The sequence below is a fragment of the Cryptotermes secundus genome, unplaced genomic scaffold (genome assembly GCF_002891405.2).
Source record: "Cryptotermes secundus unplaced genomic scaffold, Csec_1.0 scaffold61, whole genome shotgun sequence".
Classification (NCBI taxonomy): Eukaryota; Metazoa; Arthropoda; class Insecta; order Blattodea; family Kalotermitidae; genus Cryptotermes; species Cryptotermes secundus.
The window spans coordinates 384,972-406,733 of NW_019741299.1; the positions used below are offsets into that span (position 1 = coordinate 384,972).

Genomic DNA, 21,762 nt, shown 5'->3' on the forward strand with positions numbered 1-21,762 from the left:
CGAAAACCAACGACTGATTCAATGATGTAAAACATCAATCGAAGAATTTTATTCTTGTTTTATACTATAACTTTTGTTTTACATAATCTAATTTATTGTATTTTTATGTCAAGTATTTTACATAATTAATAATATTGTATCCAATTTTACTAGTACTGCAGTTCAGTGGTGTTAGCCATGTATTTGCCTGATGATGGCTATTAACAGCCAAAACATGTATCAGAGCCAAAACTAGGCACTGATCTTGATATTAGTTGTGTTGTGACGGTTGTAATAAAGAAGTTGTAAATTTAGATTTTGTATTGTCAGTATTAAGCCTAAAAGTCTAATGGTTTCTCTCATTTGGGTACTACAGCTTTATTTGCACTTGAGTTTAGTAAAAACGCTATGGGTTATTTAAATACCAGTCTCAAAATAACCCATATAAGAACTACAGCAATAAATTTAAAATTCTGAAACTTAGCCTTCTTACTTGAAACATGTCAGCAAGCACATTCATTGTGATTCCATGTACCAAAATTTCAGTAATGCTTTACTTACTTTTGCAGAGTACAGAAAGCGAATAAACTTTCCTTACCTTTTAATTGTTGGATCAACATTCAAAATGGAAGTGCAGTGAGCTTGACAGTAAGCAGAAGTGGAATACACTAACCCTATCAATTTCTAGCCTTGCTTTTATACACACTATGTATCATACTTCCCCTACTTCAACTTCAGGATAAAAAAATTCTAGTTAACTGTGATAAGCCCAATGGGGTTACAGCATTAATCCTACACAATTCATGATGACAGTGATAAATATGAACTAGCTGTTGCATGATTCTAGATATGTTATCTACAAACTGAGGATTTGCAACTTTAATACTGGAAAACCAACAGAAATATTCTCGCTGTGCCTGAGTTATAACTTCAAAAGTTGAAATCTATAAATTGAATCAAATCACTGAAAGAAATTTGATTAAAAATGAATAGTTGAGTAGCTTAAAATAGCAAGTACTAAGTTCATACTGGGGAACATGCTTAAATGGAAGCTATCCCAATAAAATTAGTATCAGCAATGTTCAACATTTCCTTCAGAAATTCTTGAACAAAGAAATCAGCAACTATTCTGTGTTCAAGAAAGAATTCCTTCTTCTTTGGTGAAACAATTAAAATGGTATTACTAGGATGGTAAAATTACATGTATGAACAAATGGATATAACAGTGTCCAAACTGGCAAACACAATTTATTTATTTATTAATATAATTTGTGTCAAATGATACATTTTGTAACAATTTTATAATAATCTCATATATATTTTAAACCTATGTCAGTAAGAAACCTAATATTATATATTGGCCAATATTTACAACATAAACAATAACAATAGTTTCATTTAGATGACAGTACCTTAGCCTACCGCCTTCAAAGTTGAAACATGTAAGCAGCTGTGGTAAAATTTATGTGTAATTAACAACTGTATACAAGATTATGTGTAACAGTGCATATACAGCGAAATACTTATTTATTTAAGGTTTCTCTGGGGACCACTAAATTGAAGAACATTTTAAATTAGAATATACAAAACTATAATTTTGCGTGTGGTTCTGTATGGGTGTGAAACTTCGTCTCTGACATTAAGGGAGGAACATAGACTGAGGGTGTTTGAGAACAGGGTGTTGAGGAGAATATTTGGACCGAAGAGAGATGAAGTGACAGGAGGTTGGAGAAAACTGCATAATGAGGAGCTTCATAACTTGTACTCTTCTCCAAGTATAATTAGAATGATAAAGTCAGGGAGGATGAGATGGACAGGGCATGTAGCATGAATGAGGGCGAAGAGGAATGCATATAGGATAAGTGTTTGACATGAGAGAAGGGCAAATTGAAGGAGTGACTTCTGGAGGATTTTGGTGTGCCCCTATTTGCTGAGGAACCCATTGTTGCTGCCAGCTTAGCATAGGTGTACAATGCTAAAACCAAAGACAGAAGAGAAGTAGCAGTGAAGGTCCAGTATACAGATCTCAAAGATCGCTTTATTAGTGCTTTTTCAACCAGCAAACTGTTGCTCAAAAAGTTGGATTGATGCTGATTTTCAATGGGTTCTTCAGGACCTACGAGACACTCTGGAACAGAAACTTAACTTCATTAATGAAGGCAGAAATTCAGAGCACTGCGCAAAAGATCTCTCCAAGTTCTAATATATTTATGTGCCGAAAGACCTATGGAATTTGAGTAGCAAGAGAGTTCTGACAGCAAAGTTTATTCATGGTACCAAAGTCAGTGATGATAAGTCAGTAAAAGACAGGGGGTTTTCATTTGCTGATACTGACACAAAGCTGTTCCAAGCATTTTCTGAACAGATATTCCACAGAGGATTTATACATGCAGATCCGCATCCTGGAAATGTGTTTAACAGGAAACCTGACAAAGAGCACATGCAAGAAATGTTCAGAACCAATCAAGAGAGGATGGAAGCCATAATGAAAGAAACGAATGCAAATCAGGTCAGGACAGACATCAGGCTTCAGGAACTCTCAGAGACGATGGAAAAAACGCAGATGGAATTAGAGACAGCAGAAGTGTCCCTTGACATGCAGACAAGGAAACTCCAGGAAGACTTAACGACGACCTATAATCAAACCTGTGCCGCAAGTGAGGAAATCAAAGGTGAGTTCCAGGTGTGGTTGGACGAAAGGAGACAGACTAGGACCGAGGGGGGGAAACACATCAATGGTCGGCGCGGGCACAGCTCAGTCACCGACATTCAACGTGAATTCAACATGGAGTGTGTTCCGGTGACAATTAGAGATCGTAGCGGAACATATCCAATGGTCGGACCGGGAGAAAATCGACATACCTGATTACTGCTCTGAAGGACCGGGCAGAAGACATGTTACCAGACATTCTGACAAATACGACTTATGAGGGACCAACACTTTGCAGCTGCTTACCACTGCCAATTAAGAGCAAGGACACAGAAACCTGGAGAATCCCTGCAAGACTTTGCCACAGCCATGGAACTGCTTGCCCGTCATGCCTACCCCAATCTACCTGCAGACCACATGGGAAGCTAAGCAGGGAAAGCCTTCGCATATGGGGTATGAGACACCGACATAAAGATTCAGCTGCTGCTGGGAGGGGAGAGGACGTAAATGAGGACCCTAGACAGGCACTAGAACTACAAGCCGTACTTGCAGCCGTCAAACCCTATCAAAACAAGAACAGGACATACAAGCGGAACCAATCGCCCCCCCTCCACAACCGACGAACATATGTACAACAATCAGGATGTTGGAGCTGTGGAGAGCCAGGTTACTTTGAGAGCAAATGCCACTACGGCAGAGAGACTGGTCATAGCCAGCGCCAGAATCGAAAAGATGGGCCACCAATAGACAAGCGGGAATGACGACCAAGTAACAAAAGGGAAACGACTTGGAAAGGTGCCCAATTGGCGGGAAACAGGCGATGGCCGGCAGAGAGGAGTAGACGCCGGCATATGCATTAAGGGCCCCCCCCCATGTGACACCCTCTATCCACAAAAGTTGGTACTAACTTCGCCAAGAAACAGCAGTCGCTTGGTCAGTATAGTTTGCTTCCGGACTATAGGCCACGGAGTTTGTTTTTTTCATATATAAATAAAGCACCATTGTTCATTGTTTTTATGATAAATACTCTGTTAGACTGCATGCTTTAGTGTAAAAGTTCAAGCATACTGCATGCCATAACAGCACCAAAGAATGCTTACAATTTTTTTAATAAAAATATCTTGATGAGGTCTGGAGGGGGGAAGTGGATTTTATGAACCGATTAATAAAATAAGCAAATCTATTCTTGAAAGTTATAAATATTCCAAGATTTCTGCAAATCTCACAGTAAATCACAAAGCAAAATCACCACTTTGAAGGTGACAAATCAGTTACAAATAAATCTCTGACTTTCTTTGATGTCTACACAAACATTCTCCACACATAATCAACACTACCATTATTGTATTGTAACATGATGCCTGAAAGCTGGAAATATGTAATCAGAGAAGCACAGCAGAGACGTCTATTTCTGGACAACAGCTAGGTAAGCACTTATCCCCGCAGTAACGAATTAACATGTTTCATGGCAACAGAGAATAGCAGAGGAATCAACTGTCTGACTGGGTGTCATATTTGATCTACATGAAGTGATTTCAGTCAGAGATTCAGACATCGAGATAGAAAACTCGAGATACTAAAGACCAGCAAAGATCCAGACAACAGTGAAAGATTCATTACCAAGAAGGAGATCAATGTGTGAGCAATTATAATCAAGTGTAATTGTTAACAGAGACATCCAATAAATCCAATCATCAAATCTAGAACCCACAGTTATTCATCATGCTACCCCTTATATGTGACTGTATAAACATTATTCGAATATCTTGATGGAAAAATGAGGTGTACAGGATGTGCATTTTATGAAACAATTTATTTAGATCAGCAGAGGCATTCTTGAAGCATATTAGATACTTGTGTCTTAGTTCATTATTTTATGGGACAAAAAAGTAAGAATGTATATTATGAGAGCACTATAAAAACTTCAAGATTTTTGCAATACTAGCTGAGATATTAGTAAGCAAAATCACTGCCTCAGAAGTGGATAATTCAATCACAAATTATTCTCTGATGTTATGTGATCCCTAGAGAAACATCTTAGATATAGAGAGTGAAAAAGAGTTCTGTTCTTGTGAATTTTTTTAGTAATATTATGTAATAATGAGACACTATACTCTCATTTGACTGACTATAAAACTACTGATACAGGAAAGGGGTTTCTCTTTCTGCCAATAAATGCTAACCAAGCTTTGCAATTTAACAGAATTCAACGCAGAATATGGTTAAGAGAAAATAGTACCAGACTAATCAACTAATCTGATATTTAAAGAGTTATCCCTGTGCTTAATTAGTTAAGCACTACGCCATGAAGGAGTGAAGGTACAGCTCCACTTTTCTTGACCTCAGCACTAGATATAAAACAGACACATAATTCAACGGGATTTACCATAAAACATAACATAAAATGGTTATGTCCAAACACTACCCAACTCATCAACATGCCTGCTGGTGAAAACTGGATAAATAGTGCCCTCCTAGCCTGTTTTGAAGGCGATTAAACAAAATATACAATTTAACACCATTCACTGTAAAACATAATATCAACTAAGCTCCATCTAGTATGGAAATCAGAGTTCACCATTATCATCCAGTAATGCAGATCATTACACCATTATTATGAAGTAACTAGATTCAATTTTCAACATTCTTCTGATGTTCTTATGCTGCTGGAAAATTCAAACATATTCAGACAGGAATGCTGCCTCTGTGGTCTAGCGGTCAGAGTTCCTGGCTACAGATCCAGAGGTCCTGGGTTCGATTCCCAGCGCTACCAGATTTTCTGAGACGTAGTGGGTCTGGAATGGGGTCCACTCAGCCTCAAGGGGATAACTGAGGAGCTACTTGAATGGAAAAGTGACGGCTTCGGTCTAGAAAACCGAGACCAACAGCCGTGGGAATCCATTTCACTGACCATGCGACACCCTCTATCCGTTAAAGTTGGCACTATCTTCGCCGACAAGTGGCGGTCACTCAGTCGGTATAGTTCGCTTGTGGCTTAAAAGCCATGGAGTTTAGTTTAGTTCAGATGGGAGTTTTTGTTTCTGTAAGGTTTTCTACACACAGTATAATGTACCCTGGTTCATATGGTAGATGGACTTCAGTCTGCTGGTGGAAAGCAGGCAAATGTTATACCTCTGTTGGCGTGTGTCAAGGTTATTCTAACTAGAATCTGCAATCTGAGAGGATTCATTCTAAAATATAATATGGTTAATAAATGTAAATATGATTCAGCTGAACAACTAGTTTTGTTGCACAACCTCATAAATTCTATTAAATTACAAAAAAGCAGAGGAAATATACTCCAATTCAGCTAGTCTGTTGCAGCCTCTCATAAATTCCATTCAATTACAAAAGGTCAAAGAAAATATCATTCAATTCAACAACTAGTTTGCTGTAGCCTCTCATAAATTCCATTCAATTACAAAAGGTCAAAAGAAATTCCACTAAATCATTAATTAATTTGTTGTATCTTCTCAAAAATTCCATTCAATTACAAAAGGTGAAAAGGAAGTACTATTAAATTCATTGACTAGTTCCCTGCATTCTCATAAATACAACTTAATACAAAAGATCACAGGAAATTACATTAAGTCCAGCATACATTTTGTTGTCTTCTCATAAAATCCATTTAATTATAAAATGTGAAAGGAAGTGTTTAATTCATCAACTAGTTTGTTGTGGCTTCTCATAAATTCCATTCAAAAGGGTAAAAGAAATATTATCCCATTCATCGACCATGAAGATTATTCAAATGAAACCCCTTTTGAGTCTGTTACAGGTCATGAGGTCATTAAAATGAAGCCTCATGGGTGTAGAGGCATGCATTGTACTGACACACCAGCTGATGGATTCCTTTGCAAAAAACTCTGTGGGCTGCTACTGATCTACTGTAACCGCAGGCCTGACATGTCTGCCAAGCTGAAGATGTGAACAAGTTTCATTTGAACAGCCCTCACAGTTTACTGCATCTTCTGACAAATTCCACTCAATTACAAAAGGTCAAAGAGTGTTAAAAACTCCTCATTGCAGTATCATACTTGCCTCTTTGAGCAAAAATGTGAGGTTGCAATTACAGTATATTAAAAACTGGCAATACCTGTTGTAAAACTGGGGCATCCCTGAAGTATATGTACAAAGGAACTCTAACCCCTGAAGAAGACAAATCCTTATTAATGCACTCTCAACTTGGCTTACTTAATTTCACCAACAGCTGGGTACCCAATAGCACTGAGTTTAACCATCCAACTGTTCATCTGAATGCCAATGTTGCAAGAAGAAATGAATCTTAAACAATTACATTAATAACAATATGGTATGAAGCTGTAAGTTTCTTCTGCAAACAGAAAAATATAGTGCTTAAATCAGAGTTTCCCAACTTGATTCATATGATGCAATGAAACTATACATTCTTTAAAATTCTGACAGAAATAAATATATTTATCATTGCACATACTGAACATGAAGAAAATGTTAATATCCCAAACTTCGTTTAGCATGTTGCTTAATAATTATGCATTAAACTGCTCTGTGGTTAAGCAATATAAGCATTTAATATGATCCCATTTGAATTTATTTGTTAGGTTGTTAATTTTGTGACACTTATATATTAAGTATGACACGTATATTTTCATGTTCATCTGTAAATATTCAATAAATATTTCGTTTTTTAATTTTAACTATACTAAAATGGTGTGTACACAACTTAGACTTGTTTTTTATTTGTGTTCTTACATTTTGATAAATTAGCTTATTTCAAATGATTTCATATTAAGGTATGATTGTTGGAGTTTCTTGTTAGATTTTTATTAATGACTAGTATAGGTTTATATTCATTTTATTGTTTTTATTGACAAATGTGTTCTACATGTATTACCGTATTTATGCATGTATAGGCCGCACATTTTTTGCCAAAAATTCAAGAGGAAAACTGGGGTGCAGCTTATATTCAAAATCACACTTCATTTAAAAAAAAATTAACGTTGCCAAATTTCGGAATAATTTCTACTCCTGAAATAATATTCCAAGAAAATTATTTTTTCTATAATTTCTGTCTGAAAATTGTGCTGCGGCCTATACACGCACGCGGCCTATACATGTGTAAATACGGTATATTCGTATTTTCTACTGTTTGTATTTTGACAATCTGCTTGTTTGTAAAGCAATGATTTTTTATCTGACTGTTCCTATATCCGATGGTTGTTCTCACAACCTTGTAAAGATCTTATGAAATATAATAAAGTGAATAGTGAATAGTGAATAGCAATGCCCAGTCACGGAAATGATACTGAATAGGAAAACGTAAATAAGAACAGCTAGTCACATCTGCATTGGTAATCATGTTTCTGTACACTCCCATGCTTTACACGAAAATTATTTTTGTTACAAACAGAACATGAAAATATATTTAGTGGTTTTCCTCAGTTCCTCCCAAGCAAGTCGGTACATAATCTAGACACTGCTGTTAAATAAGCCATAAATAAATAAAAATATCTAAGGCTGTGTATGTCTTGTTTCATCTTCTTACCACAGAAAACAGTGTATAATTATTCCAGCGTTGACAGTCTCCCATTTTTGTATGATTATATCTAATTATTAGTTAATTGCAACTGGTCTCATTCATTTTGTGATTTTTCTTTATATCTGTGTTCCATATACTGAAAGATGAGAATGAATGGCATTTCTTACATATTAAATATACCTGCTCGATAAAATTTTTTGGATTAAAAGTTACAAATATATGAAACCACAAATGTAGACTTGACTGAAAGAATGGAAATTTCTTTGGAATACTTTCTGAATATAAGTATGAAAGTTCAAATGTGGTTGTTTGTGGAGATTTGACTGAATCAACACGATAACAGTTTATGTAACAATGTACCCATCTGAAAGGATCATGGTTTTACTATGCAACCTCCCCAAAATTCATATGCCCCGTACTCTTTGCATGTTCCTGTGCTTGAATTTGTCCTTTAAGAAATATTTGGCACTGAAGACACTTAAGACTAAAGCCATCCACATCTGTGTACTGCTTGCTTGCCTTAGCTTCATGTGCCAATTCTTGAGCTTGGTGAAGAACTTCCTCATCGGCTGTTAGGAACATAGTTTGTATGCTGTTTCCCTGAAAGCAAGGAAAACACTATGACTAAGGTCTTAAGTTGTGTTCTCCCCATGGAGGAGTAGAAAGGAAGGAAGAGCAAAAGGAATTACACAACTCTATTGTGTTATTAACTCTATTAACTCTATTAACACTGACTTGTCCTATATCATGTAACAATGATCTATAGAGATGAAATAAATAAATAAATCTTTTGTGTCCGCCATCAAGTGTGCCCAACATACCTACCTCCCCCCAGAGGTGTCTCCACCTTGTCGTGATGGTGGGGCATGCGTGACTCTGTGACCTGAAAAGCTATGCTGGCGGTAGTTTAACTACAAGTAGGGTCACCCATGCTGGAAAGGTCAAAGGACAGAGTCCAGAGTAAGAGATATACCCTGGTCCTCCAGGTTGGGGATTGGGCATGAGGCTAATAACCTCATCCTGTAAAAAGAATTTTGTTCAGAAACCTAACAGCCAGCCTCGGGTCATCATGTGTGGGTCCATTCCTATGGCAGCACGCATTGGTTGTGGAGACTGGCTGTAGAGGAGGCCAAGGCTCACCCAGGGCTGTAGCGCCCAGTGGTTGGTAGGTAGGTAGGTAGGTAGGTAGCTTTCTGTTTTTCTGTCTGCCACAAAGCTGGATGGATTTTAATTGTTGTTTGGCATTTACTAACCAACAACAGTCTACTAAAGAACATTCCTTTCCACTCCCAAGGTCATGTAGTCAAAGTCAATCATGTACATGAAAGTATGTGCAATGTCTTTGCACCAATTTTTATGTTATGTGAAAAACATGCAATCTCTGCGCCTTATCATGTAATGTTAAAATTACTGCTCACAACAACAAAAATACATACAACGTATTGAAGTGTTTATACAACACTATAAATAATGCAGGATTTCAGGTTCCCACTGTGGCAGTTATGAACAGGATATAACACTATGTAGTCCAGGTAAAAGTCAACCACTGTTTCAGATGAACATGTTACCTCCATTTTTAGGGTTGAGGAGTAAGTCAAGCAAAAAACCAGTTCTTCTTTTTGTCTGTTTTACGCTGGTTTGCTTGGTTTACTCTTCAACGCTGAAGATGGAGGTGATACGTTCCTCTGAAACATCGGTTCACTATCATGGAACTACACAGTGTTATATCCCAGAAGACAGAACTCCTCACAAATAATGGTTTGTCTGATTCAAATAACTCATCTGTGACCATACTCACCTATTTGCTCACCAATGCAAATACAGTTTTGGCTAAAAATTATATAATTACTAATAAAACAGTAGCAGACACTTGAGGAATTTGATAATTATGATTTCACAGTAAAGAAACTCTGCCTAATCATTCTAAGACTAATTCTCTTAGATCATGTTACAGTGAAAATGACTGACATAACTAATCTACCAAAGAATGAATGAACATACTTAAACCTAGTGGTGTTTGAGAACAGGGTGTTGAGAATAATATTTGGACCGAAGAGAGATGAATTGACAGGAGGTTGGAGAAAACCACATAATGAGGAGCTTCATAACTTGTATTCTTCTCCAAGTATAATTAGAATGATCAAATCAAGGAGGATGAGGTGTGCAGGGTATGTAGCACGAATGGGGGAGAAGAGGAATATATATAAGATATTGGTGGGAAAGCCAGAAGGAAAGAGACCACTGGAGAAACCAAGGCATAGGTGGGTGGACAATATTAAAATGGATCTTAGAGAGATAGGATGGGATGGCATGGATTTGATTGACCTGCTCAGGATAGGGACCAGTGGAAGTCTCTTGTGAACACGGTATTGAACCTTCAGGTTCCATAAAATGCTGGGAAATTCTTGAGTAGCTGCAGAATTGGCGGCTCCTCCAGAAGGGCCCAGCTCCATGCGTAAGTAAGTAGGTAAGTAAGTGCTTAAACCTAGCATGGCAATCTCTGGTTAACTGGTATCCAAGTATTGAGAATTCTGATCTAACAGACAGAAATTTCAAATAAAATTTACCATTTCTGTGCAGTTATTCAAATTTTAAATGCACATATGTTCATACACCATGCAGTAATTCTTCAAGCTGCCACTAGCAGTGCTATTCACTGTCCTCCAGCAAGCAGGTGCTCTTACAATAAAGCCTATCAGAATTTGTGACTGTGTTATGGAATATGTACACAAAATTAATCCATTTTGTTATGTAAGAGGACTTTCAAGCAACAACTAAAGCAAAAATATCTTGTACTATATTTCTGTTAAATTTTCTCATGCAAATCCATGATTTATTTAATCCGTCTTGCAGTGCATACACTCATTTATTTCCTTCTCTCCCTTGCACTACATGTTTCGGCATAATAATGCCATCTTCAGGTGCTTACTTATCCACGTCAAACCACTTCATTGCATGCCACGTTCACACATTAAAATAACTAAAATATGTATCTATCATATACATTGTCAAACGTTAAAAATATTAAAATTGTTCAGGATACCACATCGCTACGTCGCCCCTCACTACGTCAGTCATGCCCATTCTCCTTTGTTGGAGCACTCCTTCACTATCTTGTGTGTTGTGCTTTTGTTGTGTCGTGCTCCTGCGACTGCGTGTGTTATACTGGTTTGACGTGGATAAGTAAGCACCTGAAGATGGCATTATTATGCCGAAACATGTAGTGCGAGGGAGAGAAGGAAATAAATGAGTGTATGCACTGCAAGACGGATTAAATAAATCATGGACTTAAATCAGTGCAACAGGACGCTAAAATATAACATTTCTCATGCAAATATGATCTAAAAATTTGTGAGGATGGTACATTGGTACGAGTATTATGTTTCTGGACATGATTCATTGTCTTGTATATCTCACGCAACTAGCAGATTCATGTAACTGTTGGAGTTAAGCGTTTACTGTAATTCCGTTTTTTTTAGAATGGAGTTTCCTAGTAACATCAAAAAATTAAACCTATTTTTTTATTGCTAGTGGAGTGGGACTAAGTCCCTTGTACTGCCGCCACTTCTGGCCTATTGTACCAGCCCCAGATGATAGGAGAGGGTGATTGTGGAGCAATTGGCGGAATGAAGATTGGCAGGGGAAACCGAAGTACTCGGGGAAAACCTGCCCCAGCTCCACTTTGTCCACCACAAATCCCACTTGACCAGACCCGGGATCGAACACGGGCCGCCACGGTGGAAAGCCAGTGACTAACCACTTGAACTATGGCGCAGCCTAAAATTAAACCTAACTACCAAGACAAAAATTTTATGCTATGTACCTCAAATGGCTCAAGATAGAGAGGGTCATAGTGAATACCATCAAACATAAGGAATACCCTCTGTGCAAAATGTTGATCTTCCCCAAATCTATTGATAATGGCATTCAGTGTGTCCACAACCGCAATCTCTAAGCCATAGAAATTAGACAGCACAGCCAACTCTATTGCACCACCCCATGAATCAGGCTTCAGTATCCACTGGCAGTATTCACGATTTGGTTTTCCAAGTATTGCTTCGGAGTAATTTTCAGGGTCATTGGAGACTGACTCAGCAATGATATGACGCATATATGGAGCATTAGTCACGTCTACTTTCCCTGGAAAAAAAAATGACAAAGGATTATTACAATAAAACTGTCAAAGCAACTATATCATAAGCAGATTTTATCTAACATAAAACATACGGAAATAATGAAACTCGTTTGTTCTTTCATTCATTCATTCATTCATTCATGTAGCTGAGCCCTTCTTGAGGAGCAGCCAATTCTGCAGCTACTCAAGAATTTCCCAGCATTTTATGGAACCTGAAGGTCCATTACCGTGATCACAAGAACCCTCCACTGGTCCCTATCCTGAGCTAGATCAATCCAATCCATACCATCCTATCTCAGATCCATTTTAATATTGTTGAACCACCTATGATTTGGTCTTCCCAGTAGTCTTTTTCCTTCTGGCTTTCTCACCAATATCCTATACACATTCATCTCCCCCATTCGTGCTACATGACCTGCCCACCTCATCCTCCTTGACTTTCTCATTCTAATTATACTTGGAGAAGAGTACAAGTTATGAAGCTCCTCGTTACGTAGTTTTCTCCAACCTCCCATCACTTCATCTCTCTTCAGTTCAAATATTCTCCTCAACATCCTGTTCTCAAACACCCTCAGTCTGTGTTCCTCCCTTAACGTCTTAGACCAAGTTTCACAACATTACAGAACCACAGGCAAAATTATAGTTCTGTATATTCTAATTTTTATGTTTTTAGACAGAGCAGACAAGAAGACAAAAGGTTCTGAAGTGAATGGTAGCAAGCATTACCCAAGTTCAGTCTCCTCTTAATTACCTCATGAATAAAATTTTGATTTGTTACTGTAGTTCCCAAATATCTGAACTGTGCCACATTTTCGTAGCATCTGTTAGTTACCTTCATGTCGTGATGAAATAATGAGATTCCCTATAAAATATGGTGTTCTTGTGAATACATACTACTGCTGATCAAAGAGAATTACCGAAATGTTATGAATATATAGGTATTCCCACTGACAAAGAAAAGGAATCAATGAATGGGTTCATTATCCATCAAGAGTTCTCTTAAAATACTGAAACAGCCTTTTTAATATGCATATCTTATGAATATGTATTCCCACTTAACAATGCCCTTTCTTTATTAAAAGCTGTCACAACACTATAATGTCCTATTATTTATCATCATGGTGATTTCTAGTGAATTGTTTAATCATGAAACAACTGCCAAACAATGAAATAAACATGGGCATAGGTAGTTTTTCCACTACTAAACTTGTAATGATCAGCTATAAACCAGACTACAACAGTGGTGGACACAAATAACTTTTGCATTATAAAAACCAAGTATGATCAAGCGTTGATCATATCAGAGACAAAGGGGTAGAGAACACTGAACATCTGACAGTTCTTTATCTGGACAAGATATTCACTGCTATCATGAGGGCAGAGACAGAAAATTTAGCAGACTATACAGTTTTACACTGAATCTTCACCACTGTGAAGACTACAAATATCATAATGGGATTCAACTTCAGGATCCAAACCATATTCAAAAAACCTGACAGCCACTAACAGGTATATATATTATCAGTTCAATTAAAAAGCCAAAGTGACACGCTGTTTGTTGGACAGTCCTGCTCGTGCTCCAACCTTTTTTAATATAATACCATTTCTTTCTGAGATTTCAGTTTTTGTGGTGATGAACATGAATACTGTGCTGTGTTGTGCTATGCAGGACACCCCTCCCCCTGCCAGCGGTGATGTAACACCATCAGAGCGCTGTCGTTACTAGGGTAGCAGGCAAGTCAACACTCCTTCCCCTACCCCGCCAGCAGTTACGTGGCCAAGGGATGCCACGGTTGCTATGCAGCCGTAAACAACTCCCAACAGCGTTGCCAGTGACACCAGTAAACATGGCGCCAGACAACAGTGGTGCCTATTATGTGGCTGTTTTCTGTGTTGTCCGGAATGAGGCTAAATAAGGAGCAGCGAAGACTATTCACAGTTAGTTCTCAAGTTTACGAGATAGTTACGAGTTAGCCAGGCAGTCAACCTTTCAGTTGTAGTCTAGCATTTGCAGTCTAGTATTTGTGACACTGCCGATGGCAGTAATTGTCAGATTGTAAACTGTGTGATTGTAAGAGCGAATGTGCAGTAAAATTTCCTGTACCCAATTAGGCGTGAAATTATTTGTCGCGTTATACATCCAACACGTGACAATTTGGTGTCAGAAGAGGTTTACGAACTTACACACATGAAAAGAACATGGAATCACAGCAGATGATGGAACTTCTGCTGAAGATGCTGCAAGAACAGCCTCCAAAGAAAAGGAATGGGGTTGCACCGTTAGGCTATTCGGGACAAACAGCCTTAAGGAGGGAGCAGTGTGACGTGCTGGACTTATATACATAAAAACATGTCATATTCCATAAGTACCAATGTTGGGGGTACGCAGTAGCCTTGAGTTGAGGCACTATGCTACAAGCTGGAAGGTCATGGAATTGAATCCCAATGAGGTGGATTTCTTCAATTGATGTAATCCTTCCAGCCACACTATGGCCCTGGGATTGACTCAGCCTCTAACAGAAATGAGTACCAGGAATACTCCTAGGGGTATAGAGCGGCCGGCGTGTAAGGCTGAAAACCTCACCTCCATCTATGAAGCGATTTTCTAGAAAATGTGGGAGCCTCAACATCTCACAAGCCTACGGGCCTTCACGGCCTGTTACAGGGATAGCTTTACTTACTTACTTAAGCACCAATGTTTCAGAGGAACTTGCTGCCTAATGAAAATGGGGGCAGTAGGTTCCTGTGACACACTGGTATCTAGCCACCCACGACAAGTAGGTCAAGCCAAAATGCCACATCAGATTATGAGGAATCGTGAAACAATTTGCTGTCCATGGCATCTGTCAAAGGATATGCACAAATGGGGGCTACCAAGGGCAAGCAGGTCAAGCCTAAATGCCACATCAGATTATGAGGAATCGTGAAACAATTTGCTGTCCATGGCATCTGTCAAAGGATATGCACAAATGGGGGCTACCAAGGGCAAGCAGGTCAAGCCTAAATGCCACATCAGATTATGAGGAATCGTGAAACAATTTGCTGTCCATGGCATCTGTCAAAGGATATGCACAAATGGGGGCTACCAAGGGCAAGCAGGTCAAGCCTAAATGCCACATCAGATTATGAGGAATCGTGAAACAATTTGCTGTCCATGGCATCTGTCAAAGGATATGCACAAATGGGGGCTACCAAGAACTTAGTTTCACTTCCAGTTGTGCACTATGAGGGGGCAAATACATATGCTGTCATCTAACAAAGTGACAACAGAACATACAGAACTCTGTGGACTGGCAGTGTATCTGTCACAACACAGCAAAGTACTTCCTACTTCTGTTAGGGGCTGAGTTGAACCCTGGACGATAGTGTAGCTGGAAGGATTAGGTCAACTGAAAAATCCAATGACCTCACTGTGAATCGAACTTGCCACATTCCAGCTTGTAGTATAGTTAAAAATATACGCTGTGTTGTAAAAGTATGTCATATTAACCAACAGGATGAAACTGAATAGTATTATATTATGTACTTTGCATCTATTAGACTTCAGCAGTGCGTCAAGCAGTAACACCATACTCACCACTTAGAACAAAACCAATACTTGTAAAAAGGCAAGAATTGTCAGCCGGTACAATCATCCTCAAGAGTATTCCTGGGCAACCCAGTTTACTGTCTACTATGTGAGGTCTTGGTTCTTCTACTCTTGAAATTTTCTGTTCAGAATTTACAATATTTTGCTGCTTTTCTTCCACAATAAGTGTATCGCCAGAACAGATTCTTCGAGACTCTAAAGTAGCTTCACTCTCTGATAAATCTAGTGGTTGGGGAGGATAACCACACAGAACATGAAGGGAACTTTCTTTTATATTTGTAAGAGATGAAAGTCTATGTTTCAATTCGGATACAGTATCTCTAGGTGTTAAACCCTTAACTACAATCTGGCCTGATTTGGTCATCAATTTTACGGCAAAACCAGCCATTTTTGCTTCAATTATGGTTAAATGTAAGGTTATGTCAAAAATATACTTCAGTCGAATACTTGTATAAACACCCTAGATAAAATTTTAAACATGTAGCGTTCTTGATATTTAGTGAGCCTTCTACCACTCTATTCTATACAGTATTTACAAAATTACAACTCCTTTCACCTATCACACTGTTATTTCACTGCCGTTCAAACGCCAATTATAGTCATGCTTCCAACCACGGTTCATTAAATAAGGGTCAATAACCATGGAAGTTTGTACTTCCAATTTGTAACAGCAGGAGCACCTATGTATCAAAACTACTTGCATGAAACATTATATAAATTTAACAACTCGTTAATATAGCTATTTTATTATAGTTTGTCTCTGTGAATTGTGAAATATACTACAATACCCATATGTCTATGAAAAAGCTGAGAAACATATTGTAACGTGCATATCCAAAACGTCACATCCTAGGCAACGATCCACGTTCCCGCTACAACGCTACAATGGGAATGCATCCATTCATAGGCAAAGGAAGCAACGCAATATCATAATTCTAACAATGAGTCTCCACGGTTACAACGAATTGTTAGAAGCATCGTGTTACAACGGGAAATATTGCACTTATGAAACAACGGGTGGAAGAGAAAGTCACCCAAGAAATCAACAATAAGTAGACGAAAAGGAGAGCACTAGTCTTCTGTCAAGCTACAAATTGTTACAGAAGGTCCTACTCTTCATGGTCACTGCTGTGAGAACTCTAAATTCAGCATACTTCTCGTCTTCTTTACGTTCATAATACAGCCTGCCACAAAGACGAGATTAATCATAAAATTCACTGGATAACAGAATAAATATATATTTCTTTATTCCCTGCGCTGGCAGGCATGTTATTCCTCATAGCGATCATGCCGATTCAGGGGCCCATCCGACCTCCTACCCAACTCCTTCCCAATTTGTTTGGGGGGGCTATATGTGAAGCAGAACTCTATCGTCCAAATCAGCGTTGGCCAACCTAATACATCTCTAGGGCCAAATTTAGTTTATAGAACACTATCAGGGGCCAGATAAACTGTTTCTTTCAGAAGAGTGGTCGGGGAGTATTGCCCCCAAAACTGAATCAGTCACAACCCATGTAAAAACAAGAGCATTTAAGGAAGATTTTACAATTTTCGAAGAGTTGTTAAAAGGGTGCTCTTTACACAGCACAACTAGAGGTGTCGATATTTTTAACGCTGTTAAATTATGATTGCATTTTTCCCCGGCATATATAAAACTAAGCATAAGGCATGATCTATCCAGTGTTTCTTTAAGAAAAAATGCTCTGGGGGTAGAAGTGATAGAAGGCAATAAAATCGATTGGTGAAATTTTCAATATCGGCTTAATATTATTGGTGCAACGTAAAATTTAAATACATAGGTTTAATTGAACGAACAAATATCGGTAACTGATTGGTATCCGAAACATCTATGCTTTCGTCGAGAGCAATTGAGAAATAGGAACAATTAGCGATAATGTCTTTCACATTATTAGATATCTGGTTGCTAATATCTTCCAGCCTCCTAGTAACAGTCTGTTTTGAAAGGGGCACTGTTTGAAATTTGTTTCCTACCTTATTTTCATTGAAAGCTTCTGCCATCTTTATCGCACAGTTCTTAATTAATTCACCATCACTTAANTGGTCTTTATTTAATATAAAAAAATAGTCATGTTCCCACTCAGATTTGAACGCCCTATTTTCACTATCAACTTTTCTCAATTTACTATTTGACATGCTGTATCACTCACAATAACTTCAAACACAATTTTAATTGAAAAACAGTTCTACACTCTCACTTCGTAATCCCACTTCACTTTCTAAAATCGCACTAACTGGGAGACATTTCTGTTAAAGCTGGCACTTAACAGAGGCCAGGATGCCGAGAGAGACGGTAAACATCCCATCCCCGCAAGCAAGCTGCGAATGGTTACTATTTTCAAGGTGTCATAAATCCTTCACCACTATGGTCTTCCCTTCAGTGTCATCTCCCTACAGAAGTAGGGTTGGTGGACTTGGAATTTCCATGACATGAACACAGTTATTAGAAAACAGTTTGAACTGTCCAACTCGGTAAGAACGTATACAGTCAATTGCAAAATGCTGTAAGCTAATGAAACGTTCTGTTAAAAACTGAATTCTATGCCAATACAGCTGTGAAGTTAAGATTTTTGAAAATAAACCTGAGACTTCGCGGGGGGCCGGAGTAAATCAAGTCGCGGGCCGGATGCGGCCCGCAGGCCGCCAGTTGGCCATCGGTGGTCCAAATAGTACCAGCATAAGAATGCATGGAACCATAGTCTACCTTACCTTCCTTAACATGCTGAATAAACCGACGATCTTTCTTCCCGGGCCACTAAATTGTCTCTGAACTCTACCACGACTTTTCACTTTCAGCAACTCTTCTGATATACTTTATAGCTCTCTCTCGCTCTCTGTCTTTCGGGAATGTCCAATTTTTATGTAGCAGATATTAAGATGCTTAACAGGAAGCACTACATAACTGTTCACAGATCGAGCTTTCATTGCTTCCGGTTACATAAAGAGATGTTAGCAGAACCTCCAGTGATAGACGTTAGTATATGGTAAGAAATAATCAAAATAGATTTTCCCTAGTCAGGTATTCTACTGAAAATATTAACAATTCTTTCACGTTTTATAATGAAATCGAATCCGAAATCCGTATTCCCAACTCACAACGGCTTGACGATAAAGTAAAGAACATTTTATTTTGGACGAATCATCTGTGTTGCCACCTACTGAGATTGTATAACGTTAACACATGCTCTTTGTTTCTAAACTTATAAACCTTTGACATATTATTTCGTGTGATAAAATACTTAACATACATACATAGAATCAGGATGCAATTTTAAAATTTAAAAAATATATATTAATTACAGAGCATTTTTAGAATACTGCTTTATAATTGAGAGAATTATTCATAATAATATCTTGCCTGGCCAGCACTGTAACAAATATATGAATCAGTAATCCACAGATTATAAGGGTCTCGATTCGGAAAGCCATATTTCCTGCATACCACAACTTGGTCAAAAATTATGAATGGTTCATATCTACTATTAAGTTTATGTAACGTCCATAAATTTATTGTCTGAATATGCAAATCACTATTTTCTTTTGTGTTCTAAAACATCTGACATTTATGATGAAACGTTAGGATAAAATTAAAAAAAATAATACCTACCACGTAATTTCTTCTCAGGAATAATACTTTTATTATCTTATTATGTTATTCACTTAAATATCTCGACTTTAAACCTGTAATTTTTTTTCCGCTTTAAATATAATAAATCTCATCCAAATGCAAGAGATTTCCTCATTCGCCATAGTACATATGAATAAGTGTCATTAAGATTTTTGCTAAGAGGGGGAGGCAGCTGGAGAATTAGCTTAGAAACTTACGTTCACGAAGCTTAAGTCTATTCTTAGTACATGTCAAAGGGCATTCAGAATAGAAGATTTTTAAAAAAAATATTTTAATTTTATTTTTAATAGTTCGTACATTTCCTTTGCTTCTTCAAATATGATATAGTTTTCAAATTTCAGGCGAAGTGCAGATATCCGGTTTAACCCTGTATTCGATGGCGCCCATGGGCAAATACATTAACATAATTTATGAAACAGTAAATGTTCATGTAATTATTAACCTTAACTTTCTCTCCGTCATAATTCAATACAGTAATGTGATTAGACGAAGTGACTGTAGATAAAAACGTTCAATATATATGGTCTATTATATTTCAGCTTCCTGTTGCGTTGTGGCATCATTTTTAGATCGTAAGTATACCGTCTGTAATGCAACAATGACATTATATAAAATAATCTAAAAATAAATTTAACAATAAGAATTCTTCCTAAATACTTTAAAATGACATTTTAATGTATTTAACAAGAACTTTCAGTGTATTAATTACATTTTTAGTGTCTCTTATATAAGGTTGTTATAGACAGTGTCATTGCGATCTAAAAATATACGGCCTATATTTATGTCCGACTTTCAAACGGACATGAACTCTACATCAGTTCTGTCAGTCGTAAATATAAACCAACACATTCACAGCTGATATCTTAATTTCTCATATATAAGTCATGAAGGATGACGCCCTCGATGACAGTGTCTGCTGCATAGAAGACAGTGTTGGTGAGAGACAAGATGGCGGACATCAACTTCATGTCGTTCAAGCGTTCGATCACAGAAACGTTCTTCGTGGAGATGTGATCCAAGTCAATGTGTACACTCCACCATGAATCCACCCCAAGTGACCCCACGAAAGCAAACAGGACTGCACCGAATAAATTGTACCCCACCTGCAGGAACGTCATAAACATATTGATAATATGATAATAAAAATATTCTAATAATAAGAATAACAATAACATGAACCCTTTAAATGGATACTGTACGTGTACGTACCAACTCGTATTAAATTAAGAAGAAAGAAAACTCCTCATTTTGCACATGCACTATGTTTACGTGTTTTATATGATGCAGTAAATGACATAGACCGTCTGGTTTCACGGTATGGAGAAGCCGTGTGTTTCCTGTGAGGTAAGAAGTACAGTTTTAAATATTAAATGTAAAGGTAAAGTTGTCCCTGTTCTAAACTAATTTAAGCACTACGCCATGACGGCGTATGGGAGAGTGGATGTATAGATCCATATTTTCTTGACCTCGGCACTAGCTGGAGATGAAGTTCAGGTTCACGCCCTGGCCACTTTATTCCCGGGAACGAGCCCCCAGTATCAATTGAATAGGAGGTTTTGTGAATGCCAGAACCGATATGGACGACGTGGAGAAAATTCTTGACCCTACCGGGACTCAAACTCCGGCCCCTTCAGTCGTCCAGCCCGTAACCAGTCGCTGTACCGACTACGCTATATTTACTTGTATATAAATTTCAGAATTCAGGTGGTTAATCAAAATTGTCATCAAATTCAAAACATGCTGTACTATGATCAGAATACAACTTAAATTAATTAGCAGAAAGCTCCATAACAACAATAAACGTCATTTATCGAAGTGACATCTATACTGACCAGTAGAACTGGCGTCACTTCTCCTATGATGAACCCCGTAATCAAGAACACGGGGATGATGATATAGGCTCCGAAAGTTCCGTATGTGAAGGCGGTTCTTTTGATGTCAGAGAACAGTTGTCCTCCAGCAGAGAACAATACGAGACACGCGATGGCCATCAGCTGCAAGAGAATGCTAAAGTGTACCAAGGCACATCGTTGATGATCTCTACGCTATGCAGACATATTGTGCTGTGGAAATACAAGAAAATTAGTAACGGCAGTCCATTTAAGGTTCTCATATCTGTGAATACGAAAAGTAATATATTCTGAGATTAATAATACAAATTCCACTATCAACGCAACTATAATTTGTTAATTTATGTTCCACTACATGTTTCGACCCTTATAGGGCCATCCTCAGCTTTTGTGAT

General features: G+C 37.9%; 3 protein-coding genes across 4 annotated transcripts in view; all 3 read right to left on the reverse strand.

The window, feature by feature from the left end:
- Window positions 1-904, reverse strand: part of LOC111872657 (aminopeptidase N) — a 44,808-nt gene extending 43,904 nt beyond the window's left edge. Inside the window, exon 1 of the mRNA XM_023866748.2 lies at window positions 578-904. The gene's annotated coding sequence lies outside the window, so the exon portion shown is untranslated. The remainder of the gene's footprint in view (window positions 1-577) is intronic.
- A 6,786-nt stretch (window positions 905-7,690) lies between these two features.
- Window positions 7,691-16,615, reverse strand: LOC111872662 (ubiquitin thioesterase OTU1). Its single transcript, XM_023866762.2, has 3 exons — window positions 15,860-16,615; window positions 11,971-12,287; window positions 7,691-8,747 (listed from the first exon to the last, which is right to left on the reverse strand). The coding sequence occupies exons 1-3, from the start codon at window positions 16,257-16,259 to the stop codon at window positions 8,532-8,534; spliced, it is 933 nt and encodes a 310-aa protein (XP_023722530.1). The 5' UTR covers window positions 16,260-16,615; the 3' UTR covers window positions 7,691-8,531.
- A 3,196-nt stretch (window positions 16,616-19,811) lies between these two features.
- Window positions 19,812-21,762, reverse strand: part of LOC111872668 (beta-alanine transporter) — a 30,771-nt gene continuing 28,820 nt past the window's right edge. For both annotated transcript variants that reach the window (XR_002844276.2, XR_002844277.2), the window contains exons 12-13: window positions 21,350-21,511; window positions 19,812-20,620 (exon numbers count right to left, since the gene is read on the reverse strand). The gene's annotated coding sequence lies outside the window, so the exon portion shown is untranslated. The remainder of the gene's footprint in view (window positions 20,621-21,349; window positions 21,512-21,762) is intronic.